We start from the raw sequence: 20,684 nt of genomic DNA on the forward strand, positions 1-20,684 counted from the left end.
ACCACTTCTGGAACTTCTTTCCAGTCTTCCAGTTTAATAGGTGGCTTCACGCCTCCTCTCTGCTGCTGCAGCACAAGGTGTGATGTGCTGGGGAGAACACACGGAGGAGAAAACTTTTCTGAGTCTGTTCTGGGAGCTCCTTCCCTGCCAAATGGATCCTACTGAGCAGTTCTTCCCTTTTCTGAAATTATGTGGCCTCATTCTTCACCCCTTTGTCCCTGAAAGGAGCTGTGTTTGCATGGATACACAAAGTTACGCTCTGAATGGAAAGCTGGTGACATCAAACTGAAACACTGATGGGTGCAATAATCATTAACAGATGCTCAAAAGAAGTGTAAAGCTTCTTAATGAGCACTTTATCAGGAACCTCCTTCTGGAACGTATTCAGTGGGGTTTTCTACCTTAATCCCAAGTAGCTTTCAGCCATGTTTCAAAAGTACTTGGAGTGATTTAAACGATATGAGCACCTAAGAATTAGATAGATATATAATAATATAAAACTGAAATAAAGAATGGTCCAACCTTCAAACAAAGCACCCTGCTAGCCTTGGTAGTGAAAATGAGTTTGCTTTGCCCCTGGGTTATTTTGTGCTACTGAGCTTCGTGGCTCCAGTCCAGGGTAATTTCTAATAATGCTTTTCTACCTGTGAGCATGAAGTTGTCACTCTTTCAGTATCCGTGTGTCAGTGCTGCTGTGAGCTCTTCTGTCCCACTCTTGCTCACCTCGAATGACTCACTTCTGTAGCCGATGTACTCAGCTTCTTCCATCTTGCTACCCATATGTATGCAATTGCATAAAGAAAGAAATAACAAGCTCTCACAGCATTAAATTCAAGGAGCTGATGCATCTCGAACGTGGAAAACAGAAGCAATAGAGTGCCTTGCTAATTTTTACACTAATTTACACCAGAGGGAATAAGAAGTCTCTTAAATCAGATGCTAATTTTGTTTATTTAACTTCCTAGTCAGCACAATGACCTTTCATCCACGAGCAAGAACAAATTAGCGCAGAAGTTCTTTGTGGGAGGCTGGAGAACTTGTCTCAACCTGATACTGAATAATACCCAATTAAATCTACTTCCTAACAACTCTGCCTTCCCTCCTAGAAGGAAGTTTCGGATAAAAGAACAAAACGAGATGCCTTTTATTTGCCACTCTACAAAATCTCTTCACGTAACGCAAACAACCCTAACCCTGGTGTGTCTGATACAGGATTTGCAACGCTCTTGGTTATTGGTAAGAGGATAAGGAGCTTATAAATGTTTATCAGGAGGAGGATAAAAAGATCCCCTGCCCCCCCTGCTAGGAGAAGAATGGATTTCCATGTTTATCAACAACCAAGGTGGGAGGGAAGCGTTTGGTAACAAAGCTGTAAACATAAGAGGAGTTTGTGGAAGGATAGGAGCTCTTCCTATTTGGTAATAGGATAAGAGATGTTGGGAGGCCTTTTTGTGAGATAAGAAGCTTACTCTAAAATCAAGATTTTTATTTATTTATTTATTTATTTATTTATTTGGTATCAAGGGGACCCGGAGATCTTCTGATGATGGACAGGGAACTTAGTAGCCCTGGAGGGTTTGCAGAAAGAGCAGAGGTGCTCTTGAAATGCAGCATGAGTTTGTTGAATGTGGATGTGAGAACGCCTGGAGACCTCAGAGAGCTGTGGCTGAAGGAAAGCACAGGAGATGGCAGTTCCTTTGGGGTCAGTGGAGGTGATGGAGTGCTGGCTGGGGGCAGCACCTCTGATCTGCAGGCATGCAGGGTTTGGGAGAGGTTTGGGACGGAGACATGTCCAGCACTGTCTCCCACCACATCGCTTTGTCCAGACCATGAGATCTCTTTTTAAAAGCCAAGACATCTCAAAGATGCATTGTAAGTGTGCCAGGCACTGGGTTGGCTGCAGGGCTGGGTGGGCAGCTAACAGCAGAAGTAGCTGGCGTTAAATCTGTAGCACGAGTTTTGTTATGATAGGTTTGGTTCTTCTGCTGGCAGTGTAGCTTAGGAACAAATGGCCTTGTGCTGCAGCTGGACTGGTGGATGGTGATCTGTAAGGTCTGTGCTGTGTTGGAATGCAATGCCTTGAACACATGTGGTGCTGGCTGCCTTACACAGCATGTTTTCCCACTGGTTTTGAAGGAGCCATGGGGACTGGGTGAAATTCATAAGTGTGTGCCAGAGAGGTGTGAAGGAAATGTGTGATCCTGTACTAAGCATGCTGTACTGTAGAGGTCATACTGTATAGCTCCTTTTAGTCCCAGTGAAGTCCCACAGTCATGTGAGATGTCCTCTTTGAAAGCTGCTCCTCCCAACAGGAACTTGGAACCACAAGATAAAATGAATGGTAGCATATTTCGTGCTCTGTTCTCCTGTGCCTGGATGAAGCCATCTGTTCATGCACTGCATGGGTCACAAGATGCTAGGACATGTCACTAGGAGAAAAGCCTATTTAATTCTTCCTATTGCAGAAGGGGCTGGCACAGCCCGGGAGCACTGCATGTACCCACTTCTGCACCCTCAGTCTGAAGGGTTTGAGCTGCAGAGGTAAACCCATCCATACTCATGGCTCTCCTTCCCACCCCGCTGTGGACATGGACTCGCCTCCAGCTCCAGCATGCAGGTCAGCTCAGCTAAGGGCTGAGGTTTGGGCTTCCTTCCATTTGGGTACAGGGAACAGATTCCAGCCTTGCTTATCCTCCCCTTGATGAAGCCTCCAGCTCCAATCCCAGCCCGTTATCAGAGGGATCCAGATGCCAGCCAGCAGAGCGTGGTCCCTGGCAGGGCCTGCCCGTGCTTTGGCCTCTTTGTAGGACCACAGAGCAGCAGTGCTGGAGCTGTTCCTGGGGCTGGCAGCAGACCAGGCTGACAACACATTTATTTATCAGCGGCCGAAATTCGTGTGCTAAGTCCATTGAGATGCCCAAGTTATTTTCTTAATGGATATAGCTCTGTGAATTGTGCATGGTCATTTATTTTTAGATGTGCCCGTTGGTTTTGGGGAGGAGCAGAGGGATGCTATGGACTTGTCCCCTCTGAGCTCGGTTACCTGTTGGTGCGTGGCAGAGCTTTACCATAAATCCCCCCAGATCTGTAAGAGGATCTGTAGGATGCACGCTCAGCATCTGGCTGCATGTCACCCCCCATAAAAACAATATGAAAACATCCCTGGGACCCTCCTGAGCGAGCTGCTGCCCTGGATGTGTCCCATGTCAGGGGCTCTCCCTGCCCTCCCACCCGTGGGGAGTTCACATTTCCCACTTCCAAATGAATCTCCCTCTCTGGAGCCTGACTCCAGCAAAGGAATGATTTGCACTTACAGCGCTGCTAATGAATTTCTGAAATAAGGAATTAATTACCGTCTGTCTAAATTAGAGTTGTCCTATCCTTTGAGATCCATCTTTTTGATTCTAATTAATTTTAAAAATTACTTCTAGAGTCTTCAGTAGAGATTCTAATTTATTTTACTCTAATATTATTTCTCTGATAAGCAATTTAATTTTTAGATCGGAATCCGCCTAATCTCGAATTTGTCACACAAACTCCTCTCTCTCTGATACTGTTTACAGAATTTGGGAGATGACAGACGATGCACAAATCCTTTCTTCTTTTTTCCTTTTAAACACCTGAATGTGTGTTCAAAGGAGATTAATTGAAACCCTTCACTGCGCCGTGTTTAGGAAAGATCCTTAATATTTTAGAACCAAAAACAAATATTAGTTATAAAGCTTCTCTAATTGCGCTATTTCACGGAGAAAAATGCATGTCTAATTTGTCTTTTTTTTTTTTTAAGAAGAACATTTGCTTTATGGGTATTTGCCAGAGTCTGACAGTTACTTAACTGGCTGTTTTTATTAACTTGTTCTCAGCATCGGGCGCGCTGGCAGCTGGGGAAAATTCAAATATCAATTTTACATTCTTATCTAAGCTGCCATCCCACAGGCTGCAATGAGCTGCACAGTGAACTTCGCTCTGACTACTGACTTTGTCCTGTCTGAGTTTCAGAGTTCAGAGCATTATTTTTGCCCGTGGTGGTGATTACTGCACCTCAGCTGAGACTGGGGCTCCCAAGTGCTTCGTCTCCGGGATTTTCAATCCAAGCACAAAAGCCCACAAAGGGCAAATCTTGGCCTACTGGCCCATCTCTCCCTCTTCTCGGTGGAATCTTTGGCAAGGAGGAGGGCAGGTGAATTTGTGACGTTTGGAAGTGATGGTAGGGCAGCTGGTCCTACAGGCTGGTCTCCATCTTGGTTATCATACAACATCCCATGTTGGAAGGGGCCCACCATCATCTCCATCATGGGGGTACCGTAGAATATCCCAAGTTGGAAGGGGCCCAGAACGATCGCTGAGTCCAACTCCTGAGCAGTTGATAGGCACACAGCCCTCTCCATTGGCATTTTTATATCTTCTTGCCAAATATGAATGAAAGGTTTAAAAACATATTAGCAAGAGACAGATGTGGATGGAGATCTCACAGTGCTTGCCAAAACTCTTGCAAAAGCAACCGTACAGAGCTCTGGAATTCCTCCTGACAATTGCATGGAATTGGGCTTTCCATATACATCCCTTGTGGAGAAGATCCCTTCTCTGCAGCCCTTCCATGCCCCATCTTATGGTCCACGATCAGTTTTCACACTGATGTGTGCTGAGGAGCTCTGGTTTAATGAAGCTGATGCAGTTACTCGACTGTGCGCCTGCTTGCTGTGTAGGGAAGACCTTGTTGTAAAACTCTGCTGCTTATGTTGGTATGCAAGGGAGGCAAGAAAGTCCTTCGTCATTTTGGACAATTTTACATTATAGTTTGTTTGGGTTCTTAAGCTCCTTCTATTTGTATTTTTTAATTCCCACCTGTGTGTGATATGGATCTTGGATTCTAAGAATCCCAGATGCTTAGCAGATGGTTAGCTCGAAAAAATAATCAAAGAGGCAGCAAAATTCTGTGTTCATGAGCTCCTATTTATTTCAATCTGGTGTTTTGCCTCACAACAAGACTAATAAGCAATTACTCTAGCATCTCAAATGCTTATGCAGTGTAAATGCATCTGTCAACCAGATTCAACATCATCAATAAAGCTGCCAAAGCTGTTCATAACTCAATGATATATGCTTTGAGCATCTTTTTTGAATATAATTTAAAGATTGCAGTCCTATGATTCCGACATTATTTTGTATGTGTTTAAAATACCTCCAGCTGGAAAGATCCCTGCCTTGCATCACGTAATCACCTCTGCTGCGTGGGCTGCTGTCAGCCGTGCCATTTGGCTTGTGTGCCCATCTCAGTTCTGGCTGTTCCTCCAGGGCTTCCACTGGGAATGCTGGAGATGCAGGCAGCTCTATGGGATTTGCAGCATTTCGTCCCTCCTTCCTCTTTTCTGGTGAACGTTTTCCCTGTGCAGAATTCCATTGCAGTGTGAGAACTCCTTAACAGAGAAGGTGTATTTCACAATACCTTGGGTAATAGTTTTCTGGTTTTTTTTGTTATTTTTTTCCCCCCATTTTAATGTTCTCTAAAGACATCTGTTTGTAAGGAGCCAGCTACTGTGATCAGTCTCTATGTATACATGCACGTCTTAATTGTTTTTCTGAATTTCAATCCAATTTGACAGAAATGTCCAAAACATGATGATTTCATTATTACGCATGAACAAATTATAGCTCATTGCTGCAAACTGGCACCTAGCCATAGCTTTGGAATTACTTAACAGGCAATGAGAGTCCCCCCCTCCCATGCTGCTGTCATACCTCCCTTTCCTTACCCCCCCTTCCTTCACTTACTGTGCGCCTGAAAACTTTTTCTATCATTATAAAATCAGTCATTTGAGTTGGAGGGGCTCCTCAAAGGCTGTTTGGAGTCACTCCCTGCATGCACAGGGACACCCACAGCTCCTTCAGTGCTCAGAGCCCCAGCAGCCTCACCTTGGCTGTCTGCAGGGATGGCCACTACCACCTCTCTGAGCAACTTCTGCCACTGCTTCATGTACCCTTATATCCAATCTTTTCCTTATATCCCAGTAGTGTTTGTGGATGCAGAGACCCATGCCTCAGCTGTAGGAAGAGCAGCCCCGCAAGCTCAGCTGTTCATTACATCCTAAAGGCAAAGGAGGGGCCTTTGTGGATGTCCCAGCTGCTGGAAATTCTTTGATCAGACGTAGCAGATTGCCCTGGGATACCAGGTTCTGGGAAACAGCTCTTCCTCCATGTTGGTGAGGAAGTGATGTCAGCTGCTGAGGTGAGGCTTTCAACCTGTGCCATCAGATTGAGGAAAATGCAGGGTATTTTCTTTGTTGAGTGTTGGTCTGGTTGGTGCCTGCCAGTTGCTGGTCCAGTGTGGAGGCACAAAGACACACCTGGAGTCCCAGCTTTAATACCAGCGTCTTGGTTGTGCTCAGAGGCACATGAATGCTGAGGACCCACACTGAAATGTTCTGCTCCATCCTTGCATCAACATTAAAGCCAGGTGGAGCAAGGCAGAGGCTGTAGGCATGGCTGACAGCAGTGTGCAGCACTGACAGCTGTCTTGCTTTGTCCCCTGCTGCTCACCATTACCTGGTCACACTTATCCAGGTGGGTCTTGGCATCAGAAATGGATGCTGAAATCCCCTGCAGTTTAGCTGCCCCATCTCAGCTTTCCAGAGCTACAGTGCTTCAGAATGGACCCTACTCAGCTCTCTCCCTGAGGGATAGAACCCAGCTTTTTGTCACTGTGTAATGGGATTACGGTCATTTTCTTGTTTACCAGCGTTCCTTTAGCTGTCTCAGTGTGGCTGTTTGCTATCGGGGCACTCAGCCGCTTGCGTTTTTCCAAGTGCAGCACACGTTCCCCAGCTTGAAGCAGAGCAGCTCATCAATCACAGGAAGCGATGCTCGCTGGGGTTGGTTCCTTCTTATCTCTGCTACCAAATTCTCACAGACCCTCTTGGCTACGTGTTTCTGTTGCACTCGGGATTGACTGTTCCTCCCATCAGGATCACCTTGTGAGAGCCAAAATCCTCTGCTCGCATTGCAAGCTGACTGTGCTTATTTACTCTGCCTCTGTTTTCTTGCTGCCTACCAGTGTGAGCCTCCTGTTCTTTCAGTTTGTGTTGTGCCTTAATCCAGAGTTAATGGAACAGAGATTTCTGAGAGAAGAGATCACAAGGTTTCTTTGTTATTATAGATATTTTTAAGTTTCTGTGCTAATAAGAACCTGAGCGTGTCAATACAGGAGGCAATGCACGGCTTCATTTCTCTGCTCTCTCAACTGTGGGAGCTCCTGAGGGGGAAAGAGCTGGTTAAAGCAGCATGCTAGGAGCGGCAGCCCAAGGCTGGGAAAAGGAATTGTTACAGATGGGCTATTTGGAAAAGCTCAGCTTTGGGAAGAGGTCAGCTGTGGTGTTTGTGTCTTCGCAATGGGCTCTATTTTATTTTGTCAGCTTCCCTTACGTTTTGCAAATAAACCTCTGTTGGGATGGGCTCCGCATTCTTTAGACACGTGTGTTCAAACTGGTCCTCCTGGATCTGCCATGCAAGGAAACTAAAAATCCAGAACCACCCGCAGCATCCCCTGCAGCTTCTGAAACTGGTGACGTTGGATGCTCACCAAAGCACCAGCCACAAACAGTGAATCTGGAATGTACCATTGGGCTGAGGAGGAACTGGAGGATCATTTCAGATTGAGTTTTTATACAGGTGACCAAGGTGCATAATTTTATTCCATTGTATGGTTTTGCAGCTAAGAATAATTTTAAGGTGCAATAGTGATGGTATTTTCCCTCACCCAGCCGACCCTGTCCCACTGAGCTCTCCAGTCTCCTTTTATAGGCAAGAGGCATAAGGGAAAAAAAGTGGCAGAAAAATTTAAAACACTTTATGGACTATTTTAGAGAAGAGTGATGTGGCATATGTGGAGTGGTTAATAGCGTGGTGCAAGTAACTGGCGCTGAACCGTGGGGCAATCGCTGTGTGAGCTCACGCTAATTAAACCCTTAATCAGCACTGTGTAACCATTACCACTCAGGGAGATGCTGCCCTGGGTCTGGTGAGAGCTGTGGGTTACGACTGTTGCAAAAGTCCCCCCAGCAGCAGAGCCTGGGGGAAATGAGCTCAGTACCAGAGACCTGGAGGGAGGGGAGCAGCTCGTGCTTACAGAATTGCTGTGGCTGCATGAAATTTTCATGATGTTTCTGAGTTTCCCCGTGTCGAGGCTTGGTGTGAATTCCGTGCTGCTTGTGGAGGTCAGGAGGGCAGCTCGCTGCGTATCGATCTTTTTCTCTGCGTTATCATCGGGTGTAACTAAAAACAATCAAGGAGTGTGTGCATGCAAGCCTGCATTCAGGCAGACAAATGCAAATCTCCTTCCTGTTCTGCAGGGTGAATTCCATCAAGGAAATTGGTTTTGGAGTGGAAGCCAGCTCCCTTTTTTTTTTTTTTTCCTTCCTAGTAGAAGAAATAGGAATGCCAGGTTTCAGGACCATATACATCTCTGCCTCTACGCAAACAAAAAATAATCAGGCTCCCATCAAAACGTGTCCCCTCTTATCTTGACAGCTGCTGACAGTGATGGATACTGACAGGTTTAGGAGATCAAACACAAGACAACCCGTACTGCATTTCAAACCACCCGAGGCTCTTAAGAGCCGTTGTGACATCTGGAGGTCTCAGGAACATGAATGATGCTCGGCAACACCTCTGTCCACATCAACCCTCGTTTAGAATCATAGATCATCCGAGTTGGAAGGGGCCCTTAAAGACATCTGGTCCCACTCCCTGCACTGAACAGGGACACCCACAGTTCCATCAGTGCTCAGAGCCATCTCCTGACCTTGGGTATCTGCAGGGATGGGGCAGCACCACCTCTCTGGGCAACCTGTGCCACTGCCTCACTGCCCTTAGTGTAAGAAATACCACTGTTATAAATTAATAGCCTTCTCCACTTGAAACTTACTATCCAATATGTGTGCTCTGTGTGTTTCTCTGTTAGGGATCAGGCTGTCTTGAAGGTAGGAGGACATGGGAACGGTGATAGGATTGTGAGATGAGTATCGAGCTGTAAGAGGATGCCTTGTGCCAAATAGTACGTTGGGAACGTGATGTGGGTTCCACAGTGACACTGGAGGGAAACCACGAGCAATTGGACTCAAATGGTGCTCAGGGGATGCAGAGAACTCTCCCATCTGCAGCAAGGCTGGCTCACAACACAGTTATTTGAGGGTTATGCAACTGCTGGAGAATGCACAACGTGCTCTGGTGACTCAAGGTGAAGCAGGCCGCCTTTTCACCCCTCTGCTGTCAGTTTTCCAGGCTGCTGGCACATGAAGGCCTGAGAGCTGTGAGGGGCAGCCCTGGCCTGGAGCCGGGGTCGCAGCGTGTTGATGATGCAGTAATGTGGTTACATTTTCCACTTTTCTGAGCACTAATACTGTGATTACTTCGTCTCAATAATGTCCAGGCTCAGGCTGCCATATTAGCTTCCTGAAGCGCGATTTACAGCCGTGATAAATTAGCCTTTAAGCCATAGAATCAAAAATAATTAGCTTTATATCTCAATCCTTCCTTTATCTGCTGTTTCTTTTTCCTCAAGAACCGTGCAGGTGTGGTACTCAGGGAAGTGGTGTAGTGGGTGATGTTGGTGACAGGCGAACAGTTGGACCAAATGATCTCCGAGGTCTTTTTCAACCACAATGATTCTGTGATTCTTATTCTAAAATAATATTAGGTGACCTCCAAGCATGGGATACAGCATGGAGAGGGTTGTCTGGATGGCCTCAGAGTTGTCTGTGCCTTTTTTGTGTGGTTCTGCTTCACTAGCTCAGCCCAAGGGCATTGGGCACAGTGCTGGCAGCTCATATCCTCAGATCCCGAGAGGGATGGAGAGAGCAAATCTCCTCCTGGGACACAGCGAGTGCCACCTGAGCTCGGTGGCTGAGCCTGGTGACAGTGCTGAGCACCCTCACCAACTGCATGTATACAGAGCACAGCTGCTCTGAGCTGGTTTACTCAGCAGAACACAAACGTGTCTGCTTTTGCTCTGAGCAATCCCAACCGCAACAGCTTGAAAGAGTGGAGGGTTTCTTTTCTCCACTCTTTCCTTTAAATAAATGGGCATTTTTTTTCTTTTTATTTTTTTTTTCTTTGAGCAGCTAATGTTCATTTTGCGTGCGGGCACGCAGTTCCAATCCTGTTTGAGAATGCACACAGTGCAGTGCAAAAATAAAGATTGCATCTCATCCATAATGCATGCCCCAGCAATCCGCTTTAACAAATTACCCAAGTAGGTTCCTCTGATGGGACTAAGGGGAAAGGGGGTTTTGGGGGGATTGTAACAAGTATCTTTCTAAAGAAAGGAAAGGCAAACACGCACAAAAAGTAGGCAGCAGGACTTTTCTCAAGAGGAATCGATTCAGAAAGCAAGCAGGTTGGGTGCTGGGCTTGGAGAGGACGGCATCCCTGAGATCTCTGAGCCCCCTTCAGATCATTGTGCTCCATGGAGGGCGCATCTTCAGACTCTTTAAGTCTGGCAGAGGGGAAGAAGGGATGTGTGAGGTTACCCTACATGTGGGTACCCATGTGTGTGGGTACCCGTGTTACTGATGCTTCATTTCCACCCATTGCAGAAATGAGCACGAGAGCAGCGTGTTGCGCTTTGCAGAGCGCAGTGCTGCCAGGTAAGGGGTCGTGTTGGAGTCAGCAGCCTGCAAAGCCTTTTGGCTTTGAGTGTCAACAGAACGTCAAAAAGCGCTGCAGCTATTTCTGGTTTTGGTGGTTTGGTTTTTTTTTTTCGTTTTTCTTTTCCTCTCTCTTCTCTTTTCCATATTGCAGCTTCTGTTGAATTTGGAAGTGATGACAGGAGCCGCTTTGTCTTGTTCAGGGTTGAGAATAAACCTGGAGCACAAGCAAGGTGTGTGCACCTCCCCCAGCTCTGCAGGGTGATGTTCAGCAGGCTGTGAGCTCTGTCCTGCCTGAACCCCAGTGTGAATTGGACACAGCCATGTCCGCACAGCCCCCCCAGCTCACTCCCCCAAAATGCAGCTTCAGTGAATTAAAATACCAAGCTGTTCTACTGTGCTTTTGTTTTTAAACACTTGACTGCATTAACATTGATTTATTTCTAATACAGCCAGCTGCCCGTGATTTGGGGTATTGCTTCTGTTTGTTCACTTTGGTGACTGTAATCACAGCGTGGGTCGTCAGCTGCAGGCACAGCCTGCAGGACAGGGTGCTGGTGGCAGGAATGGTGTGTGACACCCAGCAGTGCCTTCACCCATTGTTGTAGGGGCTTAAGGTGAAGGAAGAAGCATTCTCTTGCTTTTCTTGGCTGTTTCCAATCACCTTGCACCCGAAATGGAAGCACAGACAGGAACTCCCAAAGTAAATGAGCCCCTCCTTTAATTCCATTTGCTTACGCCGCTAATTTTTCTCCCCCGTAATTATTTTTACAGGAAAATTTAATTTTGTGTAATGGGGACGAAGTTTAACACTCCATAAGCTTTGTCTGCTGCAGCCCTCCATCTGCCACGCTTTTTTAGCTTAATTGTTTTAAAACTGGCCCAGTAAATAGCGTGTTTAAGAGGCACTCCTCGTCAAGATGCAATGCTTTGATATCGTAGAACTGTCTCATTTTAAAGACCTGATGATCCACCAGTATTTTTTTTCTTCCCAATAGGGAACCCGTCTGCCCCACCTGTCCTGCCCTGCCAGAGCTGCATTCAGACTGATGGAAGGAAAAGGGGCTCAGGAGCAGAGCTGTGAGTGGGCACAGCAGGGACCAGCAGGGGTAAGTGACAAATCATCTCAGGAAAAAGGAAACATTTAATTTTTATTTTTCAATCACAGATGGTGTGCTGGGGGGGGAAAAAAAAGAAAAAAAACTGCACAAAGACCAAGAGAGGGGTTGCACTATATATAGATGTACAGCTGTTTCCTTCAGGTGTTATAACTCAAAAACGTAGGATGATTAATTTTGAAAGTTGAAATGTATAGCAGATTCTGATTACATCTGAGTGTCTATAATTTAGCTACTTAGTAAAATTAACTTGACGTTTTTAGTGAGCTGTGAGGACAATAATGTGTGAAGAGACTGAAGAGCAAGTTTGACTGCATGCTCTTTCCTTACCTCCCCCCCTCACTTCTCAATTTGCAAAGTTAAAAATACGCTTTTTCAGTTTTTCCTGCAGCTTTCCTTTAATCCAGACAAATGAGTCTGCCTCCCCCTGCTGTCAGCTGCAGTCAACGTTTTGCTTCGGAGCGTCTCAGAAGGAGAGGTGAGCACTGTGCAGCCAGGAGCTTTGGGCAGCCCAGGTAAGGAACAGCCTGGTGTGGGATCTCATTTTCTGTGCTTCAGAGAAAACCCAGTGCTGTGAATTCCTGAAAATCAGGCAGCTCAAAAGTGCCTGGTTTTGTTGTTTTTTGTTTAATAAAACCCCACCTGCACACACAATCCTTGTGGGGAGCACAGCCAGCATTCAGTGAGCACATACACTTTCCAGTGAAGGCCTCCTGCACTTGCCTGTTCTCCAGAGTGCAGTGTGAAGGACCCAACAGAACCCCAACCCTGTGCTGAGGTATCCCAGACCTCGTGCCAACCTCTGTGGATGATATCTTGTATAGCATCAGCGACTTCAAATTCATTTTGTTCAACAGAGCCGTGACTGCACCACACTTTTGTAACCAAGCACTTTCAGTGATGGGTGTGTGAGGGTTAAACTAAATGATGTCCCAGTTCGTGCTGTGCCACTGCCTGCATAGAGTCTGTGTGGGCAGCTCGGACTGAGCTGCGGAAAAGGCAAGAGGCAGGATGAAGGGAGCATAACCACGTATGTGTGGTGCTGCCTGGCCCAAATATTGCTACTAGAACACTTTTAAAAATAATAATAAATGATTAGATTTAAAATTAGGGCATTTTTGAGTGTTGGTAGCAGAAAAATGGATTTCAAAATTGTCAAGCTTTGTCCCTTCTGTGAGCTCCTGTTCTCTTGGTTTACAGGGGTACAGAGAGGAGTGCAATGCTTCTGCCAACAGCAAAATGCCTTTTGATTGTGGCTGCTTGAAAGCAGGTTCTCAAAGAGAGAACTTCACAATGATGTGAGCAAACACAGCTGTAAGGGCTGCATCCCATTTGCTCCATGATGACAAACTCAGTGCCCCGTGCCCACCGTAAGGAAGATGCCCAGCCCTTGACTTCTTTGTTCAACAAGAGCTTGAAGTTCCGACGTTTCAAACAAAACAACACAAACAGATTTTGTGATTATGTTAAAATTTAATTAAATGGTCTGACCCTATGTAGTATTTTCAGACCTAGCATCAATCTAACTTCCTAACAGGGCAGTGAGGAAGCACAGAAGGAGGTGGCTTCCAGGAGAATCTTCCAGATGAGATTTAAATGGTTTTAAATACTGAACATTATTTATGTTACTATAAAGCAAAGACCAGCTGGCAGAACTATTCTTCTTTCACCTCCATTCTGTCATTTCAGCAGTGGAGAAAGGGGCTGGAGGATGGATTGTGCTCTTGATTATTTCAGGACCTGTGTGACTACTCCAACAAACAGCTGTATAACACAAAATATAAAATCTCAAATGAGCCAGCTTTAAAAAAAAATCTGGGTTTTTTCAATAGCTCCAGTACCATGGTTTTGTAATAAATATTAAAAACCAACATCTTTTACAATACAAAATATGTTAAATAAGTAAGTTATTTACAAAAAAAAACTTTTTTTTGCTCTCCTCCCTCCCCAAGGCTGATTCCATAAAAATGTTCTTTCAGCTCTTTTAACATCAATAAATAGTAAGGCATAAAGAAGCAACCACCAAGCAGAGGAACGGTCTGTCTTTATTAGTGGACCTTTCTCCTTCAGAGAATCCTTTTTTGCTGGTATGGGAAGCTGGTTTTTGATTGTCAGCTGCTGGGACCTGGTTAGAAAAGCAATAATTAATACTATTCTACAGTACTACACACTTCTAGTCCCCATCCCTGAGCTATCATCCCATGAAAAAATCAGCAAATCCTGTGTTCAGCTCATCTACCCATTAAAGATGAGATTTCTGTAAGCAGAAAGGCTTTATGTCCTCACTCTCTAACTCGGGTAGGACTGAGCCCGTGCAGGAGCTGCATAAGGAGGTGCTCAGAAGGTGCTGCTGCTGAGGATAAGGGAGAAGAGATTCACAAGAAGAAAGGGAAATTTAAGGGCGGGCTGGGAAACGTACAGCCATTGAGAATGGAATGGTGTGAGGATGCGATTTAGGAGTCAAGAAGTATATTACAGCCTTCTGGGATGAAGGCAGAGCCTTCTGGGAGAAATCAAACCTGAACAGTGGATACTTAAACGCTCAAAGTAATTTAATGCTCTGCATTAGCAAAGAGCTGTTTGCAGAAGCTTTACCTATCAGGTCTGCATTTTAGGAAAACAGAAGCACTGGTTATTAACCCACACTCAGGCTTTAAATAAAGATGCCTTTTGTGAACTTATTCAGTAGACAGCTTATTGGACTGTGATCTGATGAAAATAAACCATTGGAGAAAAGACATATGAATATTAATCTGGGGAAAGTATCAGAAAAGAGAGAGGGTTTAGCTGTTTGCATGGCCAGTCATAAAACTCTAATTTAAACATCAAATAGTGCAGAATATTTATCATAGTAAACTGCTGTCAGCCAGACTTGATCTTAATGTTGTTCCAATTGCAAACCCAAAACAAATTGGACTAATTCTGCAAAATGCTACTGACACAGCAGTGCCTATTTCTACTGAGCACATCAAGGAATTAAGTGCAGCAGATACTTTACTTACTTCCAGGTTTCCTCTAGCCTTCTTCAGGACATCATGAGTTAAAACCACTGGAAACAAAGAGGCAATGATTACAGGACACTGCACTGTACTCGAAGTCTTAGAATCAAATATTAAATAATGTACAAACTCACATCTACGAGATGGGCAGCAGCCAGGCAACCATACACAGCCCCACCACCACCACTTCAGCTTTCCTACTTAGCAAAACCCAGAACTGTTCCTCTGTCCAAAGTCCTGTTTGGGCTCGACCCAAGGCATCAAAGGAAAGCCTTCTGTTCATTTCAAGAGAGATGGTGCATGATCTAACAGAGGTCAGGGGGAGAAGGAAGAAAATGGGGCAGTGTAGAGGTTACGTGGGATGATGGGCTGGGAAGACAACGGATGGCAAAGAAGTCAGCCAGCTCCTCCTGCAGTTCAAGGACAAAGCAACCTACATATGCTTGGGGGAAATCACATCAGTGGCTCGCTCTGAAGTGGCCCAAGCTTTCTCTGCTCATTCAGCTAGTTTGCCTCTGCAGGGAGAGAGCAAGACCTGTGAGTGGAGGAGGGGATGCTTCTAAACAAAACTGATATTTAGAAATGTCAGGTTAAATATGTGATTTTCTAATCTGTGTCAGCTCCATAACTGCTGAAAAATACCACTCACAAGTGCCAATTTAATATTCCAGTCTCAAAAATAAACAATTTAGCCATAATAAAGATTTTTCATTACAATAATAAGAACCCAACAACTCCAAGGGTATAGCTGTCATGAGATAATTATACCCTTGGCGGATTGCTGCAATTTGGCACTGCATTGTTACATGTTCAGAGGTTCAGATGAGGTTTATAAGCATTACATTCTCTTGCCCAGAGAAAGCAGACAGAAGACTCTGAGCCATAAGAATGTTCCAGTCTCTGACTCTAATGTATTTAGGAATGCTAAACTAAATAACAGAAACCTGAAAATCCTCGGTGGAGTGACCAGCTAGCAGGGTACTTAGAGAATGAAGCCAAGCAAGGTCACCTACTGGAATGCCTGTGGTTGCTTACTAGCAAAACAAAATAAAACAAGTATAAGCATCATCATAAACTCCAGCCCATGATTCACTAGTTTTGTTGTATGCTTGGTCAGGAATTTATATACAGATGCAATTTGAAAACATTTCTGAAATTGCTCTTTAAGGCAAAGGTGACTTGACATCCATAATTCCCATAATCAATGAAACTTAAAGAATCTTGTATCTAGGTCTTTCTGTGCAGCAGAGTGCTCTCTGCTCATAAAGAACTCTGCTAGTAAATTCACTTCGCCTGGCAAACTAGATTTTTCTAAATCAAAAATATTAAATTCAGTACATGAAGAGAATTTAGAGTACGTGACACTAATGGTGAAGCTGCTGGGAGGCAGGCAGGACTGCGCAGTACGGCTTCAGAATACAAGGTTTCATTTTATTAGAACCTAATTCTGGGTGTGCCGAAATGGAGTGAATAAAATAAGAGGGAGATGCTCTGTTTTCTTTCTGAAAGTGTGGATGGAACGAGAGGCTGTGTCCATAAGGTTAAATCTCTGCTGATTTAAACTCTGCACAGCTGTACTGAAATTACCCACTGTGTCTGTCTGACATGTCACTGGAACAAGGAACTGACCAAACCAAATCAGTTCATCTGTCTTGAGGGATTTTAGTGGCACGGACATAATAATAGCTTTGATTTTTTTATATGACAAATCCCAAACTGAGTTACTAAAAACCTAAACAAAATCTAATTTTAGATTTAAAGTAAGTAAGTAACTTGTATGTCATTTGATACAACACTTCTGGAAGAGATGATCAAAAACCAGCTCATAAATGCTAAAAAAGAAAAAGCAACAATCATCTGTATGCAGGAGATATATGGAATTTAAACACACAAATTATAGGCTATGGAGCAAAATAACACAATGAGTTAAATAAGGGCAAAATGAGGAACAGAGTGTCACAGTAAACAATAACTTTGCATGATGTAGAGCCTTTTACATTCTAGCTTAACTACTGATAGAGTGAATGCCATTCAGCACAGCCTAACGAGCCTTCATTTTGTTGTTTCTCTAATTCAGTGGAAGCCATGAATTACAAAAAGAAAGAACCATAATAAGGCATACACTTACACTGGTCAATAATGACTTTCTCCATGTTTTCCTTCAGCTGATTTGTAGAGTGCAAGCGTTTCACTGTGCTGTGCAACTTCTTCTCTTGCTCAGACAGTTTCTTCCGCAATCGAAGTATTTCTGCTTTCATTCCTTCATCCTGTATCCAGAGATGATGATAATATATTGAGGCATCACAGAAATTATTTATACCCTGTTAACATTTAGACTCTTTAAGGTTCCGTTTTTAACCACCAATTCTAAACAAGTCATGGTTGGCACCCTGTAAAACAGGACTTCAGGTAGCCCTGATACAGTCTGCTAATAAAGCACTGATCTGGATTCCTCATGCAAAAAGCTAAGCTTATACATTTGTCTTGTTGTGCTGTGAGATGGCAGTACCTTCTGGAATTCTCCCCTAGCACTTTGCTCTTTAGAAGAGCTGATTACTCCTGTGGGGCCAAACAGAAGGCAGTGAACGCTCAGTATCGTCTGGGAGGCATTCTTTCATATACTGCATTTAAGACATCAGAAGCACTCTAATGATCCTAAAATCTCAGTATGTTGGACAAGAAGGGTCTAAAAAAAGGATTCTAAATAGACTCTAATTAAGAACTGTCGTAGAAACTCAGATCTCTCACACACGAGGTCAGATTTTCTGACTGATCCAGATCAAGGTTCAAATCATACAGACAGAAAAAGCATTTGTCTGTGAGTATCTGTGACGTGCTCAGATCATCCAAGCCAGGCCAACATGCAGCTGCCCACATGTGCTGTGCACATGGGGATAAAAATGCAAGTGTTCCAATACCCCAAATACGGAACTGAAACATTTATAGATTTATTTCAAGATTTATACTGCTCTTCTGATTTAACACATTTAACAGTGCTAGAAAACAACAAAAAAACGTTATTAAAATGATATATCAAGTGTTAGCTTTCCTAAAGTTTTATTCTCTTCAGCAATCTCCTGCTTCTTTTAGAAACACGTACAAAAAGCTCAGGGAAAAAAAATTCAGATGGATTTTACAGCCAGAGTTTGAAGCAGTTTATTGTTGAGTGTTGATATCATGACAGTACAGATAATTCATTCCTCATTCGGTTTACTTTCATTCATTTGCATAGTGCAATCCTTTTTAGTTAAAATGTTATAAAACTTGTCTCGGGGTTTTGTCACACTTTTAAGAAAGCATCCTATTTTACAGCTTAGGCATCAAAAACATAAAACGAAAATGCAGCTCAGATTACATCAAAGTTGCTGAAGTTTCTGTTGTTACTGGAATATATATAATCAAATTGAATTTAATTCTGTAACAGGGAGTCCAAATCTTTTCTCACTGAAGGAATGTTTGCAGTTTGCCTAGCTTCCCTGAATATCACACGGCAAGGCTGCAGATTACAACCTTCATATAAGGTATCTGGTAAAGAAACAGCTGAGTTGTGCAGTTTGATCAGGACAGGAAGGCAGTACACGTTCAGCCATGGCCTTCAGATGAGAGCTACCTAAAAGCCGGGTTCATGATTTACAAACCAGCTTCCCAAATGACACGTTCTTAACTGGTGTGTCCTCCTTGACACGCTGCAACAGCTCAAGAAAGCAAAACTCAAACAAAATGAAACAGAACAATACCTGAGTGCCGTGAGCAGAACTATGTACCGCTTTCATTGGAAGGGAAACTCTCCAGAGAAGTTTCAGTAAACGTGCAGCCTCTTCTAAAATCTGCTGCACTGTGTTGGTGCTTGCAGAAAAGCTTCGCAGCGATGCCTGGTCTGGTACCTACATTGCAGGATAGGACACACGTTATATTTTACCTTTAAGGAACAATAAAAATGTAATCTTAATTAGTGGTATAAATTCCGTTGATAAGATTTCATCTTTAAGATGATGTACACAGCTATTGTGTGCCAAAAAAGTTCATTTCTTCCTTTAGACAGGCTGTTGAATTGCACATTATCTCAGAATTTGAGGGAGGAAGGAGATATCTCCTCATCAATAACCATGATTAATAATAGATTACATTTACTGGATTTGCTGTGCCACATGGTAACAGTTGGCAACTCTTGCCTTCCTCCATTTGCATTTTGTGTCACGTTATTTGAAAGTCAAATGATTACAGACATCAATTTAAGCAATATAGATGTTTCTTCCTTAGCAGACCCTTTAAACTGTTCCATTTAATGCTAAAATAACTATCAGAACACACATAAAACGTTTTCCTCTGCTGACAGATGAGAAAAATCAAATTGAAGAAATTGCACAAACGTGAAATAAAGGAGAGAAAGAATGCAAGGGGAGCAAATGGATTACCAAAGCAGCAGTGATACTGAATGGGGGGAGGGCAGTGAAGTAAAGGCATTTATGGTTTGTGCCCCATCCAGCATATCATCTGAACAGTGACTGGGAATTGCAATCCTCCTGTCACACAAAGCATCCCATTTGCCAAGTAGTCTGAAACTTCAACGATGTAAAGCCTGATAGGAAACTCACTGCTTTTATCTTTACACCAACAGAAGTTAAAAACTTAGATTTCTTCTTCAGTCATTATCAGCACCTTAACTAGGTCATCTGAAAACACACAGTACTTCAGAGACCCCTAAGTGTCATTCAGACATCTTTCTACTGTGAGTGTGCAGGTGATTCTACAAAAAGAATGTCAGAGTTGTTGCAGGCTGCATTCTCAACAGCTTTACTAATTATAACTCAGAAATAGAAGTGTTCTTAGAAATATCTCTGCTAATAGTGATTCAGCAGTGTCAATAGCAGCCTCCAATACAGTGTTTCACTGTTTCTACCACCAGCATCTTGTTCTAACCTTCTGTTCCAAATCTTCCCTATTGCAGGTTAAGTTTCTCAGTTCATTATTAACTGCCATGGACACACACAGATTGGTCTTTCCCTTTTGTTGAAACTTGGAGGTAAGTTTGGTTATCTCATCCATCCCAAATACACTGTTGGGCTGTTAATTGCATCCAGATATTAACACTGAGTAAGAACAGATCAGCATAAGCAAACACTTGCTTTCCTGATTCTAGGAGAAAACCATGAAATATCTGATTTTTTTTTCCCCTTTGGTATATTTTTCATTAGAAAACAAACATTTTACTGTCTTAAGAATTATAATGCTTAAGACAACAGCACTGTGACTTGGTATCTTTATGTCACATATGATGCAGAAAGAAAGGCAGACTGTGTCTAAGAAGTCAAGATTTCACCATTACTGAGATATTCAAGTTGCTGCTCATATTACTGAAGTATTCACTGCTACCAGAAAGTGGAAAAAATATGTAAAAGCTTCCTCAGTGTAAAACAACCCTCGTTAGCATACATCAGTCATTGCTGTAATGTGATCACTTGGAGGGCAGGGTACAGGTAAGTGGAGAACCCAGCCAGCTGGCTGTTGTCAGCTGTGTATTAAATTACTTTTAACTAACTCTCATTTCCTGGGCTTATCCCAAGCCTCCATTACAACAAAATCTCCTTTATTATTATTATTATTATTATTATTATTATTATTATTATTATTATTATCCTTAGGTTACTGATACATACCCATAGCTTAAGCCCTGTCTAAAGCATTTTACAGTTGAACCTATTTTGCTGTTGTTTTTTAATAATTTTCAGTGTGATGACTACCAGTTTCCATAGTAAAAGCAAGCAGTTTCACCTCATTCCAAGTAAAGTGAGACAGCTTATTAAAGGACCAGATTTAACTAATTTATCCATAGCCTCATTAACCCAGAATCACAAACAGGAGCCTGCATCTACATGCGACTTCACCAGCCAAGTTAAGGAGTTAATAATGCCTGCTGCATCGTTAAC

The 20,684-nt window shown here is 43.5% G+C and overlaps 1 protein-coding gene and 1 long non-coding RNA gene across 10 annotated transcripts in view; one reads left to right on the plus strand and one right to left on the minus strand.

The window, feature by feature from the left end:
• Positions 1-19,781, plus strand: part of LOC109370468 — a 23,161-nt gene extending 3,380 nt beyond the window's left edge. Inside the window, exons 2-4 of one of the 3 annotated variants that reach the window (XR_004161654.1) lie at positions 11,639-11,749; positions 12,138-12,273; positions 19,706-19,781. This is a non-coding gene — a long non-coding RNA (uncharacterized LOC109370468). The other 2 variants (XR_004161655.1, XR_004161653.1) reach the window with 2 other exon arrangements.
• Positions 13,232-20,684, minus strand: part of CDK5RAP2 (CDK5 regulatory subunit associated protein 2) — a 73,022-nt gene continuing 65,569 nt past the window's right edge. For 4 of the 7 annotated variants that reach the window (XM_003211223.4, XM_031556171.1, XM_031556173.1 and 1 more), the window contains 4 exons: positions 18,495-18,641; positions 16,886-17,024; positions 14,761-14,807; positions 13,233-13,883 (listed from right to left, as the gene is read on the minus strand). In XM_003211223.4, the coding sequence (XP_003211271.4) occupies positions 13,749-13,883; positions 14,761-14,807; positions 16,886-17,024; positions 18,495-18,641 (468 nt within the window). In that variant the 3' untranslated portion in view covers positions 13,233-13,748. Of the gene's footprint in view, positions 13,884-14,760; positions 14,808-16,885; positions 17,025-18,494; positions 18,642-20,684 lie in introns of all 7 variants that reach the window. The other 3 variants (XM_031556170.1, XM_031556168.1, XM_031556169.1) reach the window with 1 other exon arrangement.

This window comes from Meleagris gallopavo, chromosome 19 (assembly GCF_000146605.3).
Source record: "Meleagris gallopavo isolate NT-WF06-2002-E0010 breed Aviagen turkey brand Nicholas breeding stock chromosome 19, Turkey_5.1, whole genome shotgun sequence".
NCBI classification, from domain to species: domain Eukaryota; kingdom Metazoa; phylum Chordata; class Aves; order Galliformes; family Phasianidae; genus Meleagris; species Meleagris gallopavo.